Source organism: Perca fluviatilis, chromosome 8 (genome assembly GCF_010015445.1).
Source record: "Perca fluviatilis chromosome 8, GENO_Pfluv_1.0, whole genome shotgun sequence".
Taxonomy (NCBI): domain Eukaryota; kingdom Metazoa; phylum Chordata; class Actinopteri; order Perciformes; family Percidae; genus Perca; species Perca fluviatilis.
Window position 1 is genome coordinate 33,909,241 of NC_053119.1, and position 25,309 is coordinate 33,934,549.

A 25,309-nucleotide genomic window follows, 5' to 3' on the forward strand; every position below is an offset into this window, starting at 1 on the left:
CTCAAGTGCAAAAGAAGATTTACATGAAAGAGATAAGCTGGGCTATACTGAAGTGAAATGGTTTAGCAAAGAAATGTACAACTCAGCTCCCTCCTCATCTAGACAGTGATGTCTTTAACCTCCCTCACCTCTTTCTCTCACTGTGTCTGACCTCTTGCCCAATCTCAAACTCCCGTTCTATTACATCACCTCCTATAGCGTGTTGTTTGCTTCTTCCTTCATTCTTTCTTTAAAGCTATAGTGCACGACTATCCTATATTAATGGACAGTGTTGTAGTACTCAAGACCGGTCTTGGTCTCAAGAGGTCTCAAGACCACATTTTTACTCGGTCTTGTCTCGGTCTCAAATGAAGAGGACTCTGGATTTTATTTCAAGACCGGTAAAGACCACAACTGTGTATAGTCTGAGTTATGTGTTAACATAATTACTGTGATTGGATGTATAACTTCCTGCTTCAAATGCAACCAATATCTTCACTCACGTCTGGTTTGAAAGGTGTTACTGTTGACCCCCGACCAAAGTCTTGGTCTTGTCTCGGTCTTGATACACTATGGTCTTGGTAAAATGACTTGGTCTCGGTTTAGGTGGTCTTGACTACAACAATGTTAATGAACATCCGTTACATTCAAGCCATTGCCAAATGAGTTGAGAAAAAGCTAATTAAGACTATCAGCTCCACAAAACTCTCTGTGTATTTCTCAGTATGGCTATGTTTACAAAATGGTGTTATCTGGCAACTTTCCCACGCAGAAGCTCGAGTGATGATGATTAGCTCTTCTGAAGAGTCCATCATTTTTATTTTTTTTTTATTCTCCGTGATCTCCCTGAGCTACAAGCTACTGGATGGAGGAGGGGCGGGGGCGGTGTGCGATCACCGAAAGCTTGTGTCATATGGACACACCATAGTGATGTTGTCATTACTTAGAATTCCTTAATGGGGGCGACATAAACTACGCAGTATAGCTTTAATTTCTTTTCTCTCTTTTTCCTTCCTAACATTACCTCCTCTAAAGGGATGCACTTGCTATCAGGGTCGACACAGACTTAGTGATACATGTGCATATGACATAAATGTGTGTGTGTCTCTGGGATGCCGTGATTGCAGGGACGCATCGGACTGAACTCCTGGCACCAGGTGGTGTCTAACTACACACACGCCTCACAAACACACACTGCTATCTGTACACTGCAGTAGCATCACCTTGGGACATTCAGCAATTTGTAATCATTAAACCCGCCATGTATGTAATTTATGACGTGCCCTCACATTCTGGAGCAAATTATCAAATTATCATTCGACGGTGAAAGCATGCAATCAAGTCTTCTGATAATATTTCACCCATACCAAAATATGAATAAAGAAATGTTTTATTGTTGGTCTGAGCACACATCTAAATCATTTATTTATACCCATTATCCCTGTGCAACATTTCCCATTTTCCATACCACATTTCCAAATTTCCTTAGGCTACTGTATTATGATCATTAGTTTGGTGTGTTCTGTATGTCCAGGTCAAGGAGAGGGGGGTGCTTTTTCTAAGTATAAGCATTACAATTAATTTCACAGTCGATTACATTAAATCTTTTCGTGTATTCAGTTAGGTTTCTGACTTGTCTGATAACCTTTTACTGCCTTTTGTCAGTTTTGGCGCGCTATACATTAAGGGTGTAAAAATCAATCTAGCCCTCACAAGGATAGAAGTTTTAACGGTGACACACTCCATCATTGCATTTCCAACATACGGTAGGCCTACTACCTTTGTACAATCTGAAAGCCCATTAAATCCTAATGAATAAGTGATGAATGCTCCACAAAGAATCATATCATACCCTCTGACTGAGCCAGCTGAGATGCTTTACACACTGACTTCTGTTCCATGCTCTCGTCACACCCCCTTTTCCTCACTCACTCTCCCCTTCTAATCTTTACTTCTCCTTTCTTCCCTTTCTTCTCTTCCCGATCCCCATCAATCTTCCTCCCCTCTTGCTTTCCTCATTCCACTGGCACGTTATTGTGTACAGACTGAATCACCTCGCCCTGCCCCTTGATCCGGATTCGCCTTAATCTTCATGAAGAAAGGAGAGGATGAAGAGGATGAGGTGGGGGAGGCGGTGATGAAAGAGGGAGAAGATGCGAGAAAAGAGAGGCTAGAGGAAAAGGAGATGGACAGGAGGAGTCAGATGAGAAGCAGCTGAAAGGCTCATGAAAGGTCACTCGCCGCGGCAAAACTATTTCCCGAACAGATGTAAAAAAAAAAGACAGGCTTACAAGATTTTAGTCTGAGAGAAACTGTGTATCTGTGTGCGTGATGGTGTGTGTGTGTGTGTGTGTGTGTGTGTGTGTGTGTGTGTGTGTGTGTGTGTGTGTGTGTGTGTGTGTGTGTGTGTGTGTAGAATTGTCAACGAGTGTGGCGGCTCGGCCAGTGAAAGCTTGAAAAAATAAAGAGTGCTAATGAGAGTGGCTCATTAAAAGCATTTATACAGGACAGACAGGACAGGAGACGTAAAAAATTCTCCCACTTTCTCTTTTTGCCACGTGCTTCAGCTCTCATCACCACCGACACAACACACACACACACACACACACACACACACACACACACACACACACACACACACACACACACACTCCTCATGGGAGGGGCTGTTATTTTATCTCCACCTGCTGGAGAGCCAATTAAAATTCCTTTCTGGAACCTCTTTTGATTCTGATGGTGCTATAAAAACTTTCAAGAAAAGAGTCAGTGGAAACAACAATGGATTTGACGCATTTCAACACATTTGCTTCATCCCTGTGGATTATATCTCGAACGCTGTCTAAACCATGACATTCAGAGGTCTCATCTGGGAATGTGAGTAAGAAGCAGTTAAGACATGCAGGGGGCTTTCTCAAAATCCTTCTCAGCGAAACAAACTGTCAGCCTTTTCCTTTCCTAAAGTTTCCTCTTCAGCTTTTCTTCGCTGCTCGTAATTGTTGATTGCCGTCATCTTCGATCTTGCTCACAACAATGAGGACTTGCTCATGGAAATGAGTGTTTCCAGAGGAAGTACAGTGAAGTGTGAAACTGTCAGGAAGATGTCAATGACGCCAAATGAAGCCCACAGTGTGTGTCCTGCGTGTGATGCTGGATGACGACATGCGTGGGATCGGCTTGCAAACAGCCGATGGACGGCCAAGCCATCTCTTAACAAGCTGGCTCAATGTAGATATCAATTCAACCTGTCGCCAAGACAACTGTCCCCAAAGTGTCCTGCCTCCATGGCAACTGTCACCATAGTAACCTGCACGTACTATGGAGGTGATGCCATGCTGACATGAGCTATGGTACAAAGTTAACGGTTTAAGTTTTGTTTCAGCGTGAAAATAAAATAAGTTGAGAAAGCTAATAAACGCAACAAACTTAAACACAATTGTAGGTTTTTGGGCCTGTGTTTTTGGTCCAATTTCAGTTAACTTACTGTCAGTTGGAGTGACTTATAATTCTACCCTAAATTTTCAACTTTCACTTCTGCTGATTCAAGCTTCAAATACTCAAACTCAAGACCACAAGCCTAGCCTTATGGCTTCAAATTGTATAAAAGAAAAGGAAAATTGGACAAAAATACAATGCATGCAGAGAAGAATAAGCTTACAAGGTAAAACACATCTCTAAACAACTTGATCTGATGAGTTAAGTGAGCAACACACCTGTTATTTTGGTAAGGATGAAGCAGGAAAACACACCTTTTTCACAGCAGACATTTTGGCCTGCCATTGCAGGAAAAGCACAGGTGTAAAGTTCCAAATACCAACTTGTAATCGTTATTTATGGCAAAGAGTAAACGTTTTTCCACTGTTGTTTGTTTGACAGTTTATAATTTAGGTGCAAAACCAATCTGGCACCTCAAAACAGGCGGCATATTGGGTTGGTTTCAAATTTGTTACAACTTTGCAGTGTTAATGAGTCAATAAAATAAGTATGCAATGAATAGCAAAGGTAACAAAGCGGATCATAATGTTTACCCATCTCAATCCTAGCATCTTAAGATAATTATGTTTTTGAAATAACTCTGTTGCTGTTCTGTGGGTATTGGCAGGGTAATTACAATTAATAGCTGGGCTGATCTGATGTGAGGTCAGAGGTGATTTGAGTTTATTAATCATCACTAATTACTTTATGATCAGCTCATTTGCTGAATCTCAAGAGCCCCTAAAGACGGGCAGCTAATCCACTAATTGATACCTTGGCAGTCAAAATAATAAATACTGCATGAAGTGAATGGAAATATCACATTTGCATGCATTATTAGTGTGTTGGTTGTCCCTCTGGGAGCACGAAGGGAAGGGTGTTGAGCGACGCTGACACAGGCAGAGACTCAGACATCACAATCTCTCTGGTTATCCGCGTGGATTACAGCTGTGGGTATAAAACCTTTTTCCAGAGCATGCCAGAATCATCTGTGTGTCTGAGGGTTGAGGCATAATACAGAAGATAAAAGGGTAACTACCACTTTTTTTCCCCTGTTTTTGTGTGTAAGTGACTGATGGTAACAACAATCTTTGACACTGGTCCAGTATTAAGCAAGATCGCTGCAGTCGGCAGCGGCGAAACAAGCTACAATTTAAGTTAATAGCCAGCTTGTATTTACCTTCACAAAAGTGCTTATTTTGCCGCTGACAGGCTCGGATTAATATTCTAAGTGTCTGACAACATTATGGAAAGGATTTCTAAGGAGGTTGACCTTTCTGTTAAAGAGTAAGATCCTTTTTTTAACATAAAAACATCCGCGAAATTGCATTTGCTAAACCCACCAAACTCCATGTAAATAAACACTAATTTAAGCATCTTAAAATACACTTTAATTCAAAGTCGACAGAAACAAAATAAAACTATGATAAGCCGTTTTGGGTCGTCTTTCCACTTTTACAACCATCACAACTCTAGTTTTGGTTGAAATAACCACATAGTTTACCAATTTACATGTGAATATATGTTGGTTCTAGACACGCTAAAAGTATTGCTCTTTTAAATGGAGTCTGGTGGGTTTAGTGCTAGTGACATCAGAGCTGTTTCTGGTTAAACAGTAAGGTCTCAAACAGGTTTTAAAGGTCTATCTCTGAAGGGATCCTTTCCATAATGTTGTCAGACATTTAGAATATTAATCCTAGCCTGTCAGTATCAAAACAAGCACTTTTGTGAAGGTAAATACAAGCTGGACAATTGCCCTATTAACATTGTAGCTTGTTTTGCCACTGCCGACTGCAGCGATCTTGCTTAATACTGGACCAGTGTCAAAGATTGTTGTTCCCATCAGTCACTTAGACACAAAAACATAAGAAAATAGGGTTGAAAAAAAAAACGGAAGTTACCCTTTAAGGCACATACATTCAGACGATGTATATTCTTAAATGAAGGCCTAGAAGATTATGCAGGTATGCATTGGCTACAGTAATATGTTTTACTCCAGGAGCAGTCTGTAATTGTATAAATCCTGTCTAATATTGCAAGGATTTGGCAGGGTTTTTGCACCATAGCAGAGCCAATACTGGCATTTAAGCTGAATGATCCAGAACCCATTTTATTCTTGCTACAAACCATCCTTGGGTCCTAGCCAAGTGTTTTAAAGAAGTGCACACATGCACACACACACACACACACACACACACACACACACACACACACACACACACACACACACACACACACACACTGAAGCAGAACATGAACATGGATATGGTTGTGTGGCTGTGAACAGCTTCTATATTTAGCACTTGGGAAAAACTAGGATAACACATAAGTGTTTTCCAGTGACTGCCAGACACAGTCAGCTCTTGTCCTTTCTCCCTATCCATCATTGCAGCCCACCTGGACCACACACACACACACACACACACACCCACACACCCTCCAGCGCCACAAGCACATACACACATTACACCTGATCTATGAGAATAGACTGTGCGTTGCGCTGTATGTTTGGAGGGTCAAATGTGGACACACTGCTTGCCCATCTGAATAACTGATGCAGAAGACACACATACACATCAGTATGGACAGGTTGTGAGGACACTGGGGTTAAATAGAGCCAAACATAAATGTGTGTGTTCACCTTCTGATGGTAGTAAAAAAAAAGAAGAAAGGTTTCAGCTGAATTCAGTTTCAACATTCGGTTATTGCAACAACGTACCACTCGCCAGTGAAGTAAGATTAAGTCGGGTTACAAGCCAATTATTTTATTACATATTAACTAACTTCCAATTAAAAGAACAGAATAGCTTCGGGGGTAACTGTCCCATTGATCATTTAACCCTGTATGTGAAGTAAACACAAGTGAAATCATTGATATGCCTGTGGAGGTGGGCGTGGTCTTCAATCAGCCGCAGTGGAGAGAGGTGTGGGGATAGAGCAGGAGAGCAGTGCCAGGTGAGTTGATTGTCTCAGCTGTCCGTTGTTGTGCTAATTAAAGTTCTCCCTTTATACGCTGCCACACACCACAGATAAAAGACTGGACTGTTGGAGATGGTTTTGTTAGTTTTGTTAAAAACTGAGCAACGGGCCGTGTTCCTGCCAGTAGCCGGGCCGTCGGAGTTGTGTAGTTTGTAGTTGTAAAGTTGTGTTGTGTGTGAGCTGTCAGAGAAAATAAATACTGTTGGCCTGGAAATTGTCTTCCTGCTGTGTTCTGTGCTGAGGGTAAACCACGGCGGCAGTGAATCCTGCTACAATGCCCTCAATAGATCTTAAACTGACCCCTTTCACGTTGTTTTCATGTTGTCATCTCATTTGAAAAATATGGATTATAACTGCTTTAACCCTTGTGTTGTCCTTCCGTCAACCTTGGAAAAAACACTTTTTTCGGTGTTTGTTTTTGCTTTTTCCAACGTTTAAAATTGTTAAATTTTTCTTCTACACATTTTCAGCACTTATTTCTACGTCCCATATTTTCTGATATAAAACAAAAATTGAAAACGGGTCAATTTGACCCGAAGTTTAAGGTCCTGTGCTATGGTAACGTACACTATACTAACCTCTCATTTACACGAAAACCCTGTTTTTATCACAGAAAACGATTATTTCTAAAAACTCCGGCCAAAGTGGAGATTTTGGAAAACTTCGTTTGCACGTTTGCATGTAAACTGAGACAAACGGAGGTTTAGGCAGCCGAGAGAGAGAAAGAGGACGTGATTGGTTGCTGTTGTTGCTATTGTCGGGATTCTGATTGGCTAACGTGGGCTTGAGCTTCTCGTTACACTGCCACCTACAGGTCTGGCATGCTCTTGACGGCATTGACGGCATATATACACGGGTACATATAAACAAACACTTTTATGAAAACTGAGAGGTTGAAATGTCCGTTTATGAAAATAGCCGGCCACGTGTAAACGTAGCCTAAGAGAGCACTATGATAAGGGATAGTAGGCCATGACTAGCATTTTATGTTCTGTAAATGTCTCATACACAAAATGAGACATTTGCGGTCGCTAATGTTAGTAAACTTCGTGCGACTGACGCTCTCAATCAAATTTCCGTTGTATTACCCAAAGGTCAGTCAGTTAAGTCTTCAGAAAATATATCGACTGAACTTTGGAGGCAGTGGGAGTGAAAAGAAACTGAATGACAAGAGTAAAAGAGAAGCTGTCACTAGCCATCATTTCCACTATCTTTCTCTTTCACACACACACACACACACAAACACTCAGCCGCCACACTCGTTGACAATTCTATATGCACACACACGCACCCTTACCTTTTTGGTGAAGTCCATGGCTTTGAGGATGGAAAGGTTGAGTGTTTCCAGGGAGGCCAGAACTCCCTCATAGTCACCCATGTGCTTGGCAAAGTAGTCTGTACACACACATACAGGCAAATTGGCACAGGATTTACCCAACTTTTGGAGTCCTAAAAGTATTTGCACGGGTTAGCTGAAAATGGCTGAATTAATATCATATTTAAAAAAACAATAATTGCATTTCAACTGAGAAGTACTTTTTAATAATGGATAAGAGAAAGAATGCGAGCAGAGGCAGGGAAGAGAAGTACATGTGTGTGTGTGTGTGTGTGTGTGTGTGTGTGTGTCTGTGTGTCCACTTACCACAGAGTTCCTTAGTGTCAACATTACTATCACAGCATAGCAGAGGAGCAGCAGAGGGAGAGAAGGAAGGAAAGTAAGAAGAAAGGAAGGAAGAAAGGAAGGAAAAGGATGGAGAAGAGCAGGGTCAGAAACAGAGGAAAGGCTTTTTTTGCATGCTGTCTTAATAACTCACATACACACACACATAGAGATGGAGTTGGCAGGCAGGGAGCGATCTAACAACTCTCTGACAGGAGTCTGAAACAATCTGCTGCCATCATTCATGCTCAGTTCACTGTGAGGGGACTCATTTGGCAGCGTATTCTTCACTGGCGTAAAGAAGACTTTCCCTGGTTGACTTACCAGGAGAAAAAAAGAAAAAGAACAAGGGAGGGACGTGGATGGAGAGACAGAAAAAGAAAAAGTGAGAGAATGAAGTAAGGAAGAGGAACCAGCTAAAAGAGGGATGTGAGATGTAACTGATGATGGGAGAACTGGGGACAGGCAGACAGTGTATCTGTCCATCTTTATTATAAATAAGTAGGGCTGTCAAAATTAACGCGATAGCCTAATAATGAGTTAAAGCAAATTACTCCACTCCGCCACTCTTCTTTTTTTCTTTTTTTTTCGCGTAATGTGATTTGGGCCTCGGGCAGTTCCCGTATTTTGGATAATCAGAAAGCGATACTGGTTAAAGTGTGCCGTTCCGGCACCTTCCGTTAATTAGTAAATTAATCTAATTGGCAGTTTTATACATCAGTGTGTCTCATTCATTTAAAATAACGCCAAATATCCATTTTCCCTATTCACTGTAAGCAGCGCACCACCGTGATTCCATGCAAGGCAAGTGTCTGTGGTGAGTTCACGTGTCTGTAATAAAAGCAGGACAGTCGCATACTATCAGGTAAAGTCAGATGAACAGGTGAAGATCATGTTTTCGGTACCCTACCGGCAACAAACAGGCTCTGTAGAGAACGTTGCGGTAACGTTATGCTGATCCGATGTTTTTAGCTGAGCTGGACAGAGAATATTCGGTTAAAATAGATCAGTGATGCTGTTCGGCCCTCATTGTTCACCGTAAAGTTAGTTGGAAGTGAATGTAATCCTGATGTGTTTTATGTAGAGTGACTGCGTCGGACTCTCTTTATATACAGTCTATAGTCAGACTCTGTTTAAAAAATAGCCTTTTAAATGCTTGTCAGGAACTTGTCATATGTTATATACTTGTGTGCTCTGATTAATTTTGCATGCAGTTTACACACCAGCCATCAACTTAACTCCTGGTTGTTTTGGAAGAAGGAAATGACTAGAGTAACAGGTGAACTAGCTTTAAAAGTGAGTGAGTGCTGTGGCTAGAGGCTTTTTTTAACTATTTTTCATTTAATTGATTTAAGTGTTAAATGTGTACATTTAGAACAAAAAAATAAAATAAAATTAATACAGTAACTAAGGTTCACTTCTTCATTGCTATTTGAATATTTGGATCAGAAAAAGATCAAGATTTTCACTGAATGCTTGTTATTAGACAGTGTGATTTGATAATATCCCTTTTAAATTGTATTAGGGAGCAGTTTCACTTAAATGCACTGCTTCTGCCAGAATAAGGCCTGATCCAGCACTGTGACAGATGGGCTTTTTAAAATATCCACTAAAGTCTAGTTTTACCCGACATTAAATGTCATTTCCTGTTTACTAATGATATTTGTAGTGTTGTAACTGTTCCAACATTTAGATGGCTAAAATAAAAGAGGTAGATTTTTATTATCTAAATAGTAGATCCAGATGCAGCATTTTCACAATGGAAGTAAACCAGTAATTATGTTGTTGCAAGGGATAAAGGCGCCTAATGGGTTACTAATAAGATTTATCATCCTCAAAGTTGCATTAGTCCTTGGGATTCTAACTTAGGAATTTAAGAAATGTCATATGAAATTGTTTTATGTATTATTTTTGCTTTGTGCAAATTAAAGGGGCACTTCACAGATTTTACACATTAGGTTTACTCGTCATGAGGAGTTCTACTCAGTACTGTGCCTGAACACATCCTGTGTAGTCACAGACAGAGCACTGCCAACTTGCTGCTTTTTGCACTTCTGGCTAGATGCTAAACTGCATTTCGTTGTCTCAGTACCTGCGATCTGTAACAGGACAATAACGTGTAAAGTGCAATCCAGTGTTGTAGTCAAGACCACCTAAACTGAGTCATTACCAAGACCAGAGGGTATCGAGACTGAGACAAGACAGAGACCAGACCAAACAACTGAAACATCCAGTATATACACAACTAGCTAATATGTATAGCTAATATTTGCTTAATACCTTTGGGTGAGGGGTGAAGAGATTTTCTGAGAATTTTGGTACAGCGGCAGATTGATAACGTTAGCTAGCTGGCTTCGCTAGCGTCACTCACACTTAGCTTACCTTTCTTTATGCTACCCAACTTAGTGCAGATAAATAATGTGAGGTGGTCCCAGCTGTGTTGCTTAGCGTTACATTGCAGTATTTACACACTGCTGTGTGTTTTCTTTGAGATGATGTTTTGCAAATAAACTCTTTAAAAATATATAATACATAGATAAAAAAAAGACGTTTTGGCTGCCATCTCAGAGCTTCTTCTCCTGTCACCTACATTTACTTTGGGAGTGTGTGTTAAGGGGGTGGGGAATGAGGGTTAACCGTGCGTTCATGGACATTTTTCATCGGAAAAACGTTTTTCCGAGTGAAAACGTCACCATTTACGTAACTTCCTGTGGGAATCAGAGGTGGGAAATGGGCTGGATTTTGATAACCGAGTTTCCCAGTTGGTGACGTGTTGTTGACAACTGACGTTTGATGTAGGCGACTTTGGTTCACTGAACATATTTTAATGACAATAAACTGTTTATTGTGGACAAATGCCTCTGCCAAGCAGAAAATATTTTGTTATTGTGGCCTCCATGTTTTCACCACCTGATGCTCTAGGCTACGGCCAACCGTTGGTGGCAGTCATGCAAAAAGATTTTATGCCAAAACGCCAATATAAAAGAAGAAGAACGCGCATCCCGACCATGTGAACGCTGCCAGTCGGAAAAACAACGTAACCAGGGGGGCGGTGCCTGTTATTCTGAGGTGGCATGAACGGAGCATAACAGTAACGCATTCAAAACTACAAGTCAAGTTATTGGTTGCATTTGAAGCAGGAAGTTTTACATCCAATCACAGTAATCTCAAGACCACTTTTCACTTTTCTCAGTCTGAGATGAAGAGGACTCAGGATTTTATTTCAAGACCGGTCAAGACCACAACTGCAGAGATATCACTAAATTGCCTGTGTATCGTCTGATTTATGTGCCTCGCTTTATCATTTATCCCTGATTTATAAATTCTGCTTTTGTGAGACAGCCCCCTGGTCTTGGTCTTGTCTCGGTCTCAATACGCTCTGATCTTGGTAATGACTTGGTCTCGGTTTAGGTGGTCTTGACTACAACACAGGCAGGTTGATAGAGAAAGATTGAGGAAACAAGAAGAGCCGGGAAGAAATCTCAGTAAACAGTGTGTTAGGGGGGGAGAAAAAAAGCTGGTGAGTGACAGAGACACACAGACAAATGACTGGAAGCAGGACAGTGCTCAGTCTCTGCTAGCTCCGTCCCTCCTCCCCATCCATCAACTTCCTGCTTCAACAGGAAACCCTTACGCCGTCATTTCTTCTTTTACTCGGACAAATCAATAACCTTATCTGCTGTCACTTGGTAATGCTGAGGCCAGGCATGTGGCTGCCAAGTCTACTTAGAAGAAAGTCTTCTGACTGCGTGCACTGCGGTGAATAAGATTTATACAGCGCGACCATCTCCAAGAGGCAAGATGGCTGACGTAAGAGAGATGGCGGCAGTTGAATGCTCCACTTGACGCACTGATTTAAAAAAAATCTCCTCTAATGACTGAGCCTGCTGGAGGATTTATATGTTGAACCTAATTCAATTCTACAACAACTTTAAAAAGGTCAGCTTTTGTTCTGCTCCGTTTCATTTTATTTCAATAAATTAACAATGCCAGTCCTTTGAATACTCCCACTGTGTCAGCACACTTCTCCTGATTGCAGTCTGGATGAGCTGATTATAAAGGGCCAATACATTGATTTAATGAGAGCCAGTCAAAACGCAGTGTCCTGAGGTGCAGTAGACATACTGTAGAGAGTCCTGGACATTCAGGGCGCGTTCACAACAGCAAAAAGGGCATCCGGTGATTCGCTGGGAGTGTCATTTATACGGCCCATTAGTGTGACGTCCTGTTGTGTTCTTTAGCCCCCCCGATGTAGCACAAGTAGACTTTATATTTCACAATTATTGTTTATAGATCGACATTTCCGACCGCACTTGAATGCAGCTGTCATTTCACGGAGAAAGAGAAAAACATTCTTGTGGCAGCAATAGAGGCAAGGATGTTTCCCGTTTACAAAAGTACTCACTTCCCGTGCTCAAGTAGAAGTACAGATACTTAAAAATACTCAGGTAAAAGTAGAAGTACTGATTTAACTTATTTACTCAGGTAAAAGTAACAAAGTACAGGCTTGGAAATTTACTTAGAAGTATGAAAGTTAAAGCAGCCTTTCGAATGACAACCATTTTTTATGCAAAGCTACCTGGACCACACAAATGTTACTAGAGTGCAAGCTGAGAAACTTGGAGTGAACATGGGAAAAAAACTGGGATCTCCGTTTTCTTCATTTTCAATCATGTCGCCGTCCATACTACTATGTGCTAACTTTTACCGCCATCAAGCCGCAATGATTTGCCGCAAATAAATGCCGCTGAATCGGTCAAGTCATCTTGTAGTGGTGCGTCAACTGCTACGTATATTCCCGTCAAATTAGATTGAATTCGGTATTGATGACGCGAAAAATAACGGTAACTTCAGTGAAATTATTCCAAACTAAATTAACGAGCCAATTTTGTAAAATGTAAGGAGTAGAAAGTATCGATGTTCGTGTTAAAAATGTAAGGAGTAAAAGTAAAAAGTCAGCACAAAAATAAATAGTAAAGTAAAAATATCAGAAAAATCTACTTGAGTACTTCCCATCTCTGCCCGTTTACTGTACGGGACTCTCACACCGCCTCAAAGCGACTGACAGGTCTGATCGCTGGTTACAAGATGGGCCACTGTAGCGTGAAATCGGGTTGCATTTCTCCAAAAGTTCAATCGGTCTCAACTTTGCGCCGCATGGGTTTTTTTCAGCTACCCCCACAACCCCACCCACCCACCCCCGGCAGCCTAAAAACCCTACCGCCATTCTGAATGAATGGGCAGACCTGCGCTTTGGCACCGTCTGACGGGCAATGCATTTGGTGTGAATGCAGGCTCAGGATGATTAATGCAAAAGCACATGAGAGAGAGAAAGAGAAGGTGAAAGATGAAAAAATAATGACTTTCCTCAGTTGTCACTCTTCTTTTAATAATCTCCTCCCACTGTCTGTTTATCTCCTCTCCCCCTTTATCGTTTCTTTTCATTTTGCCATTTTCATTTTGAAAGTGTCACTTTTGTACAAACGGTTCTCCATAAAATGAGCTTTCAGAACTGGATGTGATACATTTTTACCACACATACACACACACACACACACACACACACACACACACACACACACACACACACACACACACACACACACACACACACACACACACACTCACTCTCTCTCCTTTTCCATAATTGATAGGGAGATGTGATCAAAAAAGTCACAGTGAAGTGAGCACACAGACAAGCAGAAATGTAAAAACACTGCCATATTGCATGCTGTAGGCACCACACACACACACACACACACACACACACACACACACACACACACACACACACACACACACACACACACACACACACACACACTCAGTAGTGGTATAGTAGTGCTGACCTGGTGTTATCAGAGTCGATGGTGTGAAACAGCTTCTCCAGCTCTTCCTCGTTCAGCGTGCCATCGGAGAAGAAAGCCTGGAACTCATCCAGAGACAGCTTCCCATCATCTGCAGGACACACACACACACACACACACACACACACACACACACACACACACACACCTGTAAAATCATTTGTAGTAGGAAACTAGAACGGCGTTCCAACAAAGATCTCCACTTGTTCATGCAAAAAACTCAATATTAGACAATATTGTAATGGGGAAACTGTCAGTTTAAGTTACCTTTGTCATCTCATAATATATTTAGTACTCCACTCATGTTTCTGATGATATCAGCCTCTTTGACGTGAATGCGGCATAGCTGCTTTTGGAAAACCCAGTTTAAATGAACCAGTGGATAACTTGCTTTGTGACAGAGGCCCCCCCGACAGTCACCCATGCCTCCGTCTTATCTTTACTGTAACTGCCTGTACTTCTGTCTCAGTCAAACTTCCTTTTCACACCTCTAACCTTGACTGAATGCAGTCCCAACTGTTACAACACGCGTCAAACTGAGAGATCACGTGGCCCCAAATCTGGCTTCCTCTCACCTGTTATTCAGAATTGATTTTTGATTTTTGATTGCCTGGCACTGATCTGCAATCTCAGACCTTTCAACCCTGTACTGTATGAGTCAGAGTGAAGCCTCTAAAAACTTGATCAAAACTGTTCCTCAGTCTGTAACTGGCTTACGCTGGTTCCTGAGAGGGCATTACAGCCATCAACTGTGGGGCAGCCAGAGGATATGATAATATGCTTACAAAGTCTGTTTTATTTAAAATCACTCTTCAAGATACACAATTAGTAGCCTTTTTTCTATGCAACTTGTTTGTCTTTAGTTGCGCCTGTTTTTTTTCTCCTCTGAATCTCATATTACAGTTAATACCTGTTTGCTCTGCTGGACCATTTTCCCACCCTCACAAACACACACAAATGCTCAGTGTGATCCCAGCCTTCAGTGCTTTCTCAAGCTGCTTTGAAATCAATCCAGCATGTGGCTCGGTCTGCTACAAATCTTTAGCTGTATCCCTTCTGTCTGTCTGTCTCTGCACTTTGGTAAGCACACAATGCAGGTTATATTTCAAGGCCTTTTGGGAAGCATTGATAACCATCAAGCTCTTGAAACAATACTGGATTTCTGCTCTTGCTATGTGGACTAGATTACTACAACCCTATGTTGCCACAGTGCAGGGTGCTTCATTCCATTAATTAGATTTTTGTTTTTATTTAAACTGAAAACAGCACTATCTTCCCTAAACCTTATGTTTTGAATATAAAAAGAATCTCTCTCTGGTGTATTGATTTCTGCTTTCCATAAACTTCTCTGGTCTCGTTTCTGGTTGACAGTTCTCTGTTGCACCTATGACTACATCACTGTAGTCTATATCCACGACGTTCCACTTCCTGGATGGCTCCGGTGTCTCCAGGAAATTCCGCTGGATGCATGATTTTTCGCCGATGTCCGTTTCTTTCCGTTTTCTTTGTGTTGGAATTTTAAACTGCGGTGGATTTCTGAGGACTATGGTTAACTGCTCCTCAGATCTCTGCAGGGTAAATCCAGACAGCTAGCTAGACTATCTGTCCAAACTGAGTTTTCTCTCGCATGACTAAAACAACTTTTGAATGTACACGTTCCACCACAACAAGATCCTTCCCGAGGCTATTTCGCAGCGGCTCCATGCGGAGCTTAGCGCCACCCATGCCGATTGTGATTGGTTAAAGAAATGCCAATAAACCAGAGTTCGCTTTTCTCCCATCCCGGAATGCTGTCTGGACTTGCCAGACCCTCCTACATAGCGCTGTGGAGGAAGGTCTGGCAAAGCAAGACTAACATCACTGCAACAAAAACAAGTTTCCAACAACTCCTCCAAACCATACACCCACATATATCTTTTGTTCCTACTGTCTAATACACGTGTCAAAGTCAAGGCCCGCATATCAATTTAGGTTCACAATACATTTTGGGCTGCCTAGTTGTTCGCCAAACCAAAAAGACAGGAAACTGTTTTCAAACTGTTATTACGCGACACTCAGAATTGGGCAGATTTGCCGACTTTGAGACTCAGAAATTCCCACAGATGCAGAGAGTTTTCATATTCAGGCTGTGAAAGAAGTTGTAAAACATGTAATCGTTTTGCTTGATTTGCTAAACTCGATGACAGATAAGGAACTCTTTGCTGACTTTTGTAGGGCTTTATGTCGACAGAAGTGGGACAAAAGTCAAAAAGAGTGACAAAGAAGCAACAAAACGTTGCAAAAACCGACAATTTAAAAAAAAAAGTGACAAAAACGTCTGAGAAAGCCACAAAAAAAGTCATAAAAAAGCAACAAAAATTACGATGTATGCATGTTAATAAACTCTACATGTCTGGCCCTTGATGTGATTCTCTTTTCCAGTGTGGCCCTTAGTGAAAATGAGATTGACATCCCTGGTCTAATACGAGTCATGCATGTTATGAATTAGCGCCCCAAGTGGTGGCAGGAAATATTCCCACAGATGCAGAGAGTTTTCCTAACCTGACCAATCAGATGGTTTGTTACACAGAACCATCTGAGAAGCAGTCATTGGAAACGGTTTGGGAAAGGGCAGGCACTTTCAAAGAAATACCTGGCAGGTGATTGGATGAAACATCTGTCTTTCACGTCCGCCATTTTTGTTTTAAATGAACAGTCCCGGCCGTCACACCTGAACCACGGCCATAGCTGCCAGTAGCTCCTCACACAAATGCAATATTTAAAGCCTGACGAGGTGGATTTTTGTGTGATATGTGATGCTGCAATTCTCTTTCAATATCGCAAATCCAGCTGCCGTACAAGGTAAGCATTGTTCGTCCTCATACCTAAATGTAATGATCGCGGTTTTAAACACGTTGTTAACCTTGTGAAACGGCTGCAGTTTGGTTAGGTTTAGGCAACAAAACTACTTAGTTAAGTTTAGAAAAAGATCGTGGTTTGGGTTTAAATCAGTACTTTTGTGCCGTAACTTGGACTACCGTGCAAACATACGTGGCGTAATTACACATGATGCAGAATGTGACGTAGATTTGTCTGTTAAGTTCAAATAACTCGCTGTTTACTTTAAATGTCAATGGGGGGTGAACACCAGTCTCCTGAGTGAAAGTCCTGTGTTTGTTTGACCCGTATTAATACGTTCCCTCACACTTCCTGCTTAGCTACTGTCCAAATTACTATGGCCACTAGAGGGCGTCGCCTAACAATAAACATAAATATGGGTCATACATTTTAGCATAAATTCACAGCTAAGGCTAAAAATTCCCCTGGGGGGAGAATCCCCAAACCCCCCCGCATAATATGTGTCCCACCCAATGTTGAAATATTCTGCGCTCTTGTATCGATGACTGTTACTTGCCCTTTAGTCCCGCATTGCCAGACCTTCCTCCACAGCGCACAGCATTCCGGGATGGGAGAGAAACATGCTCTGGTTTATTGGCATTTCTATAAACCAATCACAATCGTCATGGGCGGCGCTAAGCCCAAACCGCTGCAAAATAGCCTCTGGAAGGAACTTGTTTTGGTGGACGTTCAAAAGTTGTTTTAGTCGTGCAATAAAAAACTCAGATTGGACAGATAGTCTAGCTAGCTGTCTGGATTTACCCTGCAGAGATCTGAGGAGCAGTTAACCATAGTTAACCGGAGTTTAAAATTCCAACACAAAGAAAGCGGAAGGTAACAGACATCCGGCTGAAAAGAAGGACATACGGCGGAATTTCTGGCGGCAACGGAGCAATCCCGGAAGTGGAAGGTCGTGGATATAGACTACTTTCCCTTTGATGCGCCACTATGCAACTTTATTTCGAGACCAGCCATAATTATCTACTCTGACCTCATACCGATCCCCCTGTTACATTCAAAACTGTTCTCATCTGAGCCCTTATGTCCCCACCACTTTTCAACACATGTGATACCCTTATGTGACCTAATTAATCTTTAGTAACAGGTTTTTATTCTGCATCTAGATCCAATCAATACTGCAGAGCACTTCTTTCTTTCTTTTACCAATCAAACAACCAACCAACCAACCAACCAAGCAACCGATGCAGTGAGAGCTTAGAGTGGTGGTGCTGCATTAGGGAGTGGCTATTCATGGCTTTGACTCCATCCTGTTATCTGCTCGCTAGTATGCCTGACTGTCTGTCTCACCACATGATGCAGTGCTAGATATCAAATATTAATTCCCCTGCCCTGGCTCAAAGTGTGTTTGTCCTTGAGTGTGGCTGACTGGATGCAGCAGGTTGAGCTATGGGAAACACTGCAGAGCACTGGGAAACCACAGGGACAGGACTACAGCCGTACAAAGGGTTGGATTCAAATCTATTCCCTCTGCTGTTTCTCTGTTACAGGATTAGGCAAGTTTATGAATTACTACCAAGAATGTATTACATTTTTATTGCACCTTTCTTCTGCCGCTATTTTCTTGCCTCTCTTTCTTTCTTTTTGTTTGGCCTCCTCCGCTCAGCGCAGCAGGAGTGTGTCTGACACACATCCAGCCGGGAGACAGCGAGCTGCACTCTCTGGCTCGGCTCCAGGTTTGACCACTCACACACAAAAGGCTTCAGATGCTTTTCGAAACAGACTAACAACCTGTCAACAAAAACTTCCAGGAACTCCACAACCATAGCCAGCCTCTTTTTTTTCGCCCTCCTCTATACCTCACTTCATACCCGGCCATCTCCTTATTAGTCTTCCCATATCTTTTATCCTTCCTCTCTTCTTGTTAAAGAAACACAAAGTCGAAACTAACTCTTCCATGTTGTGCCATGTTGATTTCTGTGGCACCCAATGATGTCAGTTAAGAAACAACGCTTGGCATAACCTTTCCTCGACAGAAGGCGTGTTTGTTTGAGGCGGACTTCTGAAATGCCACTTCTTGTGTTCACAGCACCAGTCCCACTCTCCCTGTCTGCCAAGTCTTGACTGTTTATTCGGACTCTAAGGCCATGACTATTTCTAACCTGCCCTTCTCTGGCGCAGCAGTGAAGCAGCACTGAAAGCAGAGGCACTGGTGTTTAATTCAGCAGTGACCCAATTTACTGCATGCAGCCAGCTAGCCCGGTTAGACACTCTTAGGAATTCTCCAGTAACGCACCCGAAACGCAGCAACACACACACACACACACACACACACACACACACACACACACACACACACACACACACACACACACACACACACACACACACACACACACACACACACACCACTCAAGCAAAGCAGATAGTTAGCTAACCCCATTTTCTAAAGCATGAAATACTCACAAATTACACTACAGCTTCTATAATCCCTGACCTATACTATACCACTGTCAAATACTCAAATATGTTTATTTTATTGTCACGTGATGATCTCTCACACGTGTAATGTAAGGTGCTGCTTGCTTGTTCTCCAATTGGTAATTCTCTTTTTTTCACCAAATAGGACAGCCAGGCATCACGGTCAGCTACTAAACAGCATCTATAGAACATTTCAGCTGCTTCACATTATCTAAGTCCTTGTCCTCCAGCCACCAACTCACCCTGCAACTCCTTTAAGAAAACCCCATTATAAATAAAGTACAACAACCCTGACAACCACTCTCCCCACTAACCTCACAAACTGGCAACAGAGGAGGTGATGCAACAGCCAAAAGCATCCTGTCTCTGCCAAATGAAACACTGTAGATGTGCCCTATTTTCTGAAATTACCATGATTTTACTGTCCAAAATTGCCCACAGAGGGAAATTATTCTGATGCAAAGGAAATGACCCAAACTCAAAAACGTCCTCTAAAAACAGCAGGGAGGAGATGAGCACAGCACTATTTTAACACTGTATCTGACTCCAGCTAGTTTTCACTATCCAGCTCGGGGTGAGAGTAGGTTATGTTACAGTGCAGCGTATTCTCATCAACAGGTCCCTATCATATCATACAGAAACCTATGCCTATGATCAAAACACTGGTCCCCTGACCTCCTCCCTATGCATATTTTCACACTCTTACCCCTATTTTCCATCAGGTGCCTCTTCGCTGTGTTCCGGAGGCGCCGTGGCCCCCCCAAGCAATCGCGGCCATTCAAGCCAATGCTTGATATTCCACCAGCCGTGCCACGGCGACTCCCAGAAGCCTGCGTGAAGCGGCTCTATGCTCCGCTAAAAACACGTGCCAGGTCTATTTTCACTCGAGCCGCGGGCCATTCGGACAGCCGGGCACGAAGTGAAACAGCGAGAGCATCCAGTCAGTTTACCAAAAGACGCCCCCCAATATCGTATATATGTCTCCTCAACAACACCACTGATAACAAGAGATTCATCTTGGAGATGGAAAAATCACAAATCCCTTTTATCAGGACAACGCCAGAAAAGATAAGACATCTATCTATAAATTGCAGGAACGTCTGTCTGTCTGTCTGTCTGTGTGTTATGTCCATACTGTATCTCTCGAACCATTAGTCCGATGGATTTCAATCTTGACAGGTGTCTTGCTACTGGCACGAGTAAGTGCGGTGCCAAGTTTGACGTTGTTTGGATTAGAAATGCAAAATATATCGTTAGATATATGGGTAAAAGAAGCACAGATGACGTTTCAGAATCCAACACATGCAAAGCACAACCAGCTACAGACAACTAGTGGCAGCGAGACGTATCTGTATGTGTGTGTCCGTGTTTGGGGGCGTGTTTGGGGGAAGGTAACCTGCACATCGCACGCAGACGCCACATGCAGAACGCTTTACAACAGCGGGGGGGACTCTTTTTCTGCTATTGTATTAAATTGCTGTGAGCTGGCAGAACATAACGTAATCTCGGAGATTATTCCTTCACAGCGCTGTGCAATGCGAGAAAATCTCAGAGTTGAACCGGGCCGACACATCAGTTTTCATCAGACTCGCCCTGGGTCGGGTTAATTAAGTCTACTGCTAACTTACAACACTAATAACATTACCGTCACCAGCATATCCCCGCAAATCAAATCCATAGGCCACTTCACCGTTAACCGTCACACCACTAAACCTGTATGGAAATGAACCCATCTGCATAAGTGTTTAATTTGTTAACGATCATACGACACGAGACAACACTGTCTCTCTCTCTCTCTCTCTCTCTCTGCGTGCGCGCACACACACACACACACACACACGGTCTGGTTCTGGTGGTTGATTAACGCAGATATGTGCTGATTAGATCTCATAACGGGCCGGGTGGGTAGCACACTGCCATGAGTCCATGACGCTAATGTCTGATTACTCCACATTGTCATTGTGATATTTTGTGATTACATTCTGAATGTGCCCCGTTTTCTGTCAGCTAAATATAGTAGTACAATGTCTTCCTCTGATGTAGACGTACACTCTAAGTCAGTAGTAATCTATGTAGTGGAGTTGCATATTACAGTCCCTCCAGAAAAACGCGATTATGCGATCGCATAATTCAATGCATAATCTGCCAAAGTCTGCATATTCATGCGGGGGCCGCATTTTTTCAAATATGCCGCACTTTCGCCGCATAAATTGCCGATTTCCGCGCAAAATATGCGGTGCTTGCATGATTTCATAATCCCCGCATTTTCGTTGCAAAAAAGTCACATATATCTTAGCAGAAAGTTGAAAATTTTTTGCGTTTACTTCACACAAGAGCAGCCATTTGCCCCTGTTGCCATGGGAATGTTATGAAGTGACGTAATTACGCGACGTGAACATCATCGAAAAGCAGGTGTTGGAGGTTGAATTTGACATGTACTTTGAGTCTCTTAAGTTGGTATTCAATAAGAAACCTATCTTAATATCTGATGTCTTTGTTTAAGTGCTCCTGCTGTCTATATTGCTATATTGTAACTTTTATTCTTATACTGCACTATCAATTTTATTCTTGTTTTAATTTGTTTATTAATGTTTTAAAATTGTTTTAAATTGTTTTCTAACTGCTCTTTAATGTTTTATGTAAAGCACTTTGAGTTGCCCTGTTGCTGAAATGTGCTATACAAATAAAGCTGCCTTGCCTTGCCTTGCCTATATTATTAACAATTTTTGAAAGTCTGTCTCTTTTGTATCTTTTTTTCCCTCTGTTTAGACTATTACTTTTATTTTTACTTTAATATTATATTATTTGTATATATTTTTGTATCTTATTTTTTTACTTATTGCAATGACTGAATATCTGTAAACTATTTTTGGAAATTAAGTTTAAAAAAAGCATGGTGTTAGGGGAATCACTTTTTCTTCGCTTTTGCAAGTTCCCGAAATTTTTGCAAGTTCCCGCATTTTTTGCAAGTTCCTGTAATTTCATCGCATAAAATTGCATAAATATCCCACATATTCCATCACATTTTTTAAGAAAACGTTCCGCATAATCAAGGATTTTTGCCCGCAACAATCACAAAAAAACTCCGCGTTTTTCTGGAAGGACTGATATTAAGTGGTTTGGGATCCTTCTGTAAGTAATTTTGGGGTACAATTTGGTTTTGAAGAATTCTACAAGCAGCAATACCAAAGGCCAAGCAAACACCCGTTCCAAACAGGCACATTTTTTAATGGGCACTGCACTAGTGGAGTTTAATTACAGGAGTGCTTGGAGTAGAAGTTAGATACTAGCTTAAAGTCGTCATATTATGCTTTTTGGCTTTTCCCCTTTCCTTTATTGTGTTATATATCTTTTTGTTCACATTACTGGTTTACAAAGTGAAAAAGCCCAAAGTCCCCCCCAAAGCAACTTACCATCTCCAACAGAAAACACTGTTCACAAACTGCTCCAAACAGCTCTATTGTAGTCCAGCCTTTACTTCCGTGACGAATGTGCGTCACTTTGTAACTCACGTTACAATGCTTGCCTAGCTGCTAGCCTGGCACGCCCTCATACTCTGCAACTGACTAGCTAGCTATGCTGACCTAGCTACTGCGCATGTGCGACTCCCAACAAAGACGGAACAGAAGTGTGATGCCTCACTCGGTAGCTAAAACAGAGAGCTCAACACACAGGGTGAAAAGAGGAGCTGCAGGAATGTGCACTACAACAAAGTATGGTTTTTTTGAAAATGAAACCACATAAACCTATTCTGGTACAACCTCTAAATACAATTATGAAACTGAAAATGAGTATAATATGAGCACTTTAATAAACACGTGATTGTTCTGTACAGTACAAAGTAGGGACAATATAATCTGCGAGTCGGGTAGCAAAACACTTTGCTTCTGAGATGCTCCCGGTGTGGTATGGCTCTTGACAGAGGACGGAACGGAACGTAGCCGAAAAGCAGCACAGACGTGCCCAGTGGAAAATGGGGGTTAGTGTATACTGGGAGCTCCGATCATAATTACTAAAGCCAGTAGAGGGCACTGCTTTACAGCAAACATCAATGTGGGGCTGACAGTAATAAAAACGTGGAATACATATGAATTACAGTGCATTACTTTTCGTAGCTATATGTTTGTAAGTACGAACAGTACATGAGGACAGCCTGTACAGTTACACAGTGGTGGAATGTAACTAGGTACATTTACTTAAGTCCTGCACTTAAGTACAAATTTGCTGTACTTGTACTTTACCTGAATGTTTTCAATTTATGAAACTTCAAACTTCTACCCCACAATTTTTCTTAGGGACATATTGTGCAAAGTACTTTTTAACCACACTCATCACACATCACATTATTCTGTCTAAAGAAACGGTTTGGGAACATTTGGGAAATGTGCTTATAGTCTTGCAGACGGTTAAGTGAGAAGATCAGCATCACTATCAGATGTGGCATAATGACATATATTAATATGAAGCCACCGCAGTGCAGACCCAAGCAAGATGTTTCCTCCTGTTTCCAGTCTTTGTGCTAAGCTAAGCTAAGCTAAGCTAATGGGCTGCTGGCTAAAGTTTCATACTTACCGTGCAGACATGAGAGTGGTATTGAAATCTCAACAATAGCTCAAATAAGCATATTTCCCAAACTCTCTGACTTTTCCTTCAAGGTGTGGCATACTGTGTGTCCAAATCATTTATTTCCCACAAATATCTAAGAAAAGGGAAGTCACAAGGTATCATGGGCTAGGAATAAGGTTGAAATAATTGACTGTCACCGTAAAAACAATGGACGAAGCTTCTGCGTCTGAAAATTGAAGCCAATTGGGAAGTGCATTAAACCTGCATTCCATCTAATTTACAGCAGAGGGCGACTTCACTGGTTACAAAAAGAAGTCTGTTTCTCAAGTGTATGGGAAAATGACAATACTTCTGCCTTGATGTATTACCTCAATAAACATTTTCATAATGAGTTTATGGTCTCAAACACTACTTTCAAGTCTTCTTTAAAGGTGCTGTAGGTAGGATTGCGAAGATCCAGGACTTAGCCAACAAATTTGAACATCGACAACTTCTCAGCTATCGCGCGAGATCCTGCACAGAGCACAACATCTATTGCTTTTAAACCGCAGCCGGGATATATCCAACTGTGTAGCATCTTGTCCTATCACCTCACGCTGCAGTAGCTGCTTCTGCTGTTCACTTGCTTCTTGGATCTTCTTCTCCAGTAGTCTTTTCCGGCTAGAGATGTTGTGCTCTGTGCGTAATCTCGCGCGGTAGCAGCCAAGAGGACTATCCATCAGGCAAGTGTTATTTAAATATACTTCTGGTGTCGTTACAAACTTTCTAATGCCTCGTTTTATAAGTACCGAAACTATTTGTACTACTGTAGACATTTGGTATCATTCCGGGCATTATTAGTGGGGTACGTTACGAGATACAAACGTGGATCCATTAGCGCCTGCACTAAGCTAACCAGCTGATAACGCTAACTCGACCAACGTTATAACAAGGGGGGAAAAGCTTATGGGGGGTTGTTTGGCTCGAGGTCAAGGTGCAAAGCAGCCTAGGGTGAAATTACTCCGAACCATAGCTTAAAGCCAAAAGTTACTTCTAGCTGAAATTTGGCCTGCCAACGTGCAAACACTGCCCAATGCAGCTCTGATTATGTATGTCTCCTCAGGTGAATTCAATTCCATTGCATTGTTGCATTTTGATGATGAATTATGGAAATCACACACACACACACACACATACACACACACACACACACTGCAGTGCTACAATCAAATCAAGCTTTAAAGCACACACACACACACACACACACACACACAGTGTACCAAATCATTGCAAGGGCTTAGGTAGAGAACCTGCTGGCTGTCTCGGTCTTTTCTTGCTCTTGTTTGCTTTCTACGAGTCCCATATGACTCTCTTCAAAGAGATAATAGAGATAATAGGTTGTTGTTATATTTAGCCGTTTTTACTGTCTTTGTTACACAGCCTGCTGCGTTGTTTTAAGTACAATGTAATAGAGTCATGCAAACCTGTGTCA

General features: G+C 41.8%; 1 protein-coding gene across 1 annotated transcript in view; it reads right to left on the reverse strand.

The window, feature by feature from the left end:
• Nucleotides 1-25,309, reverse strand: part of necab2 (N-terminal EF-hand calcium binding protein 2) — a 182,444-nt gene that overhangs the window by 110,245 nt on the left and 46,890 nt on the right. Inside the window, exons 3-5 of the mRNA XM_039809186.1 lie at nucleotides 13,939-14,047; nucleotides 8,072-8,097; nucleotides 7,727-7,824 (exon numbers count right to left, since the gene is read on the reverse strand). Of these exons, the coding sequence (XP_039665120.1) occupies nucleotides 7,727-7,824; nucleotides 8,072-8,097; nucleotides 13,939-14,047 (233 nt within the window). The remainder of the gene's footprint in view (nucleotides 1-7,726; nucleotides 7,825-8,071; nucleotides 8,098-13,938; nucleotides 14,048-25,309) is intronic.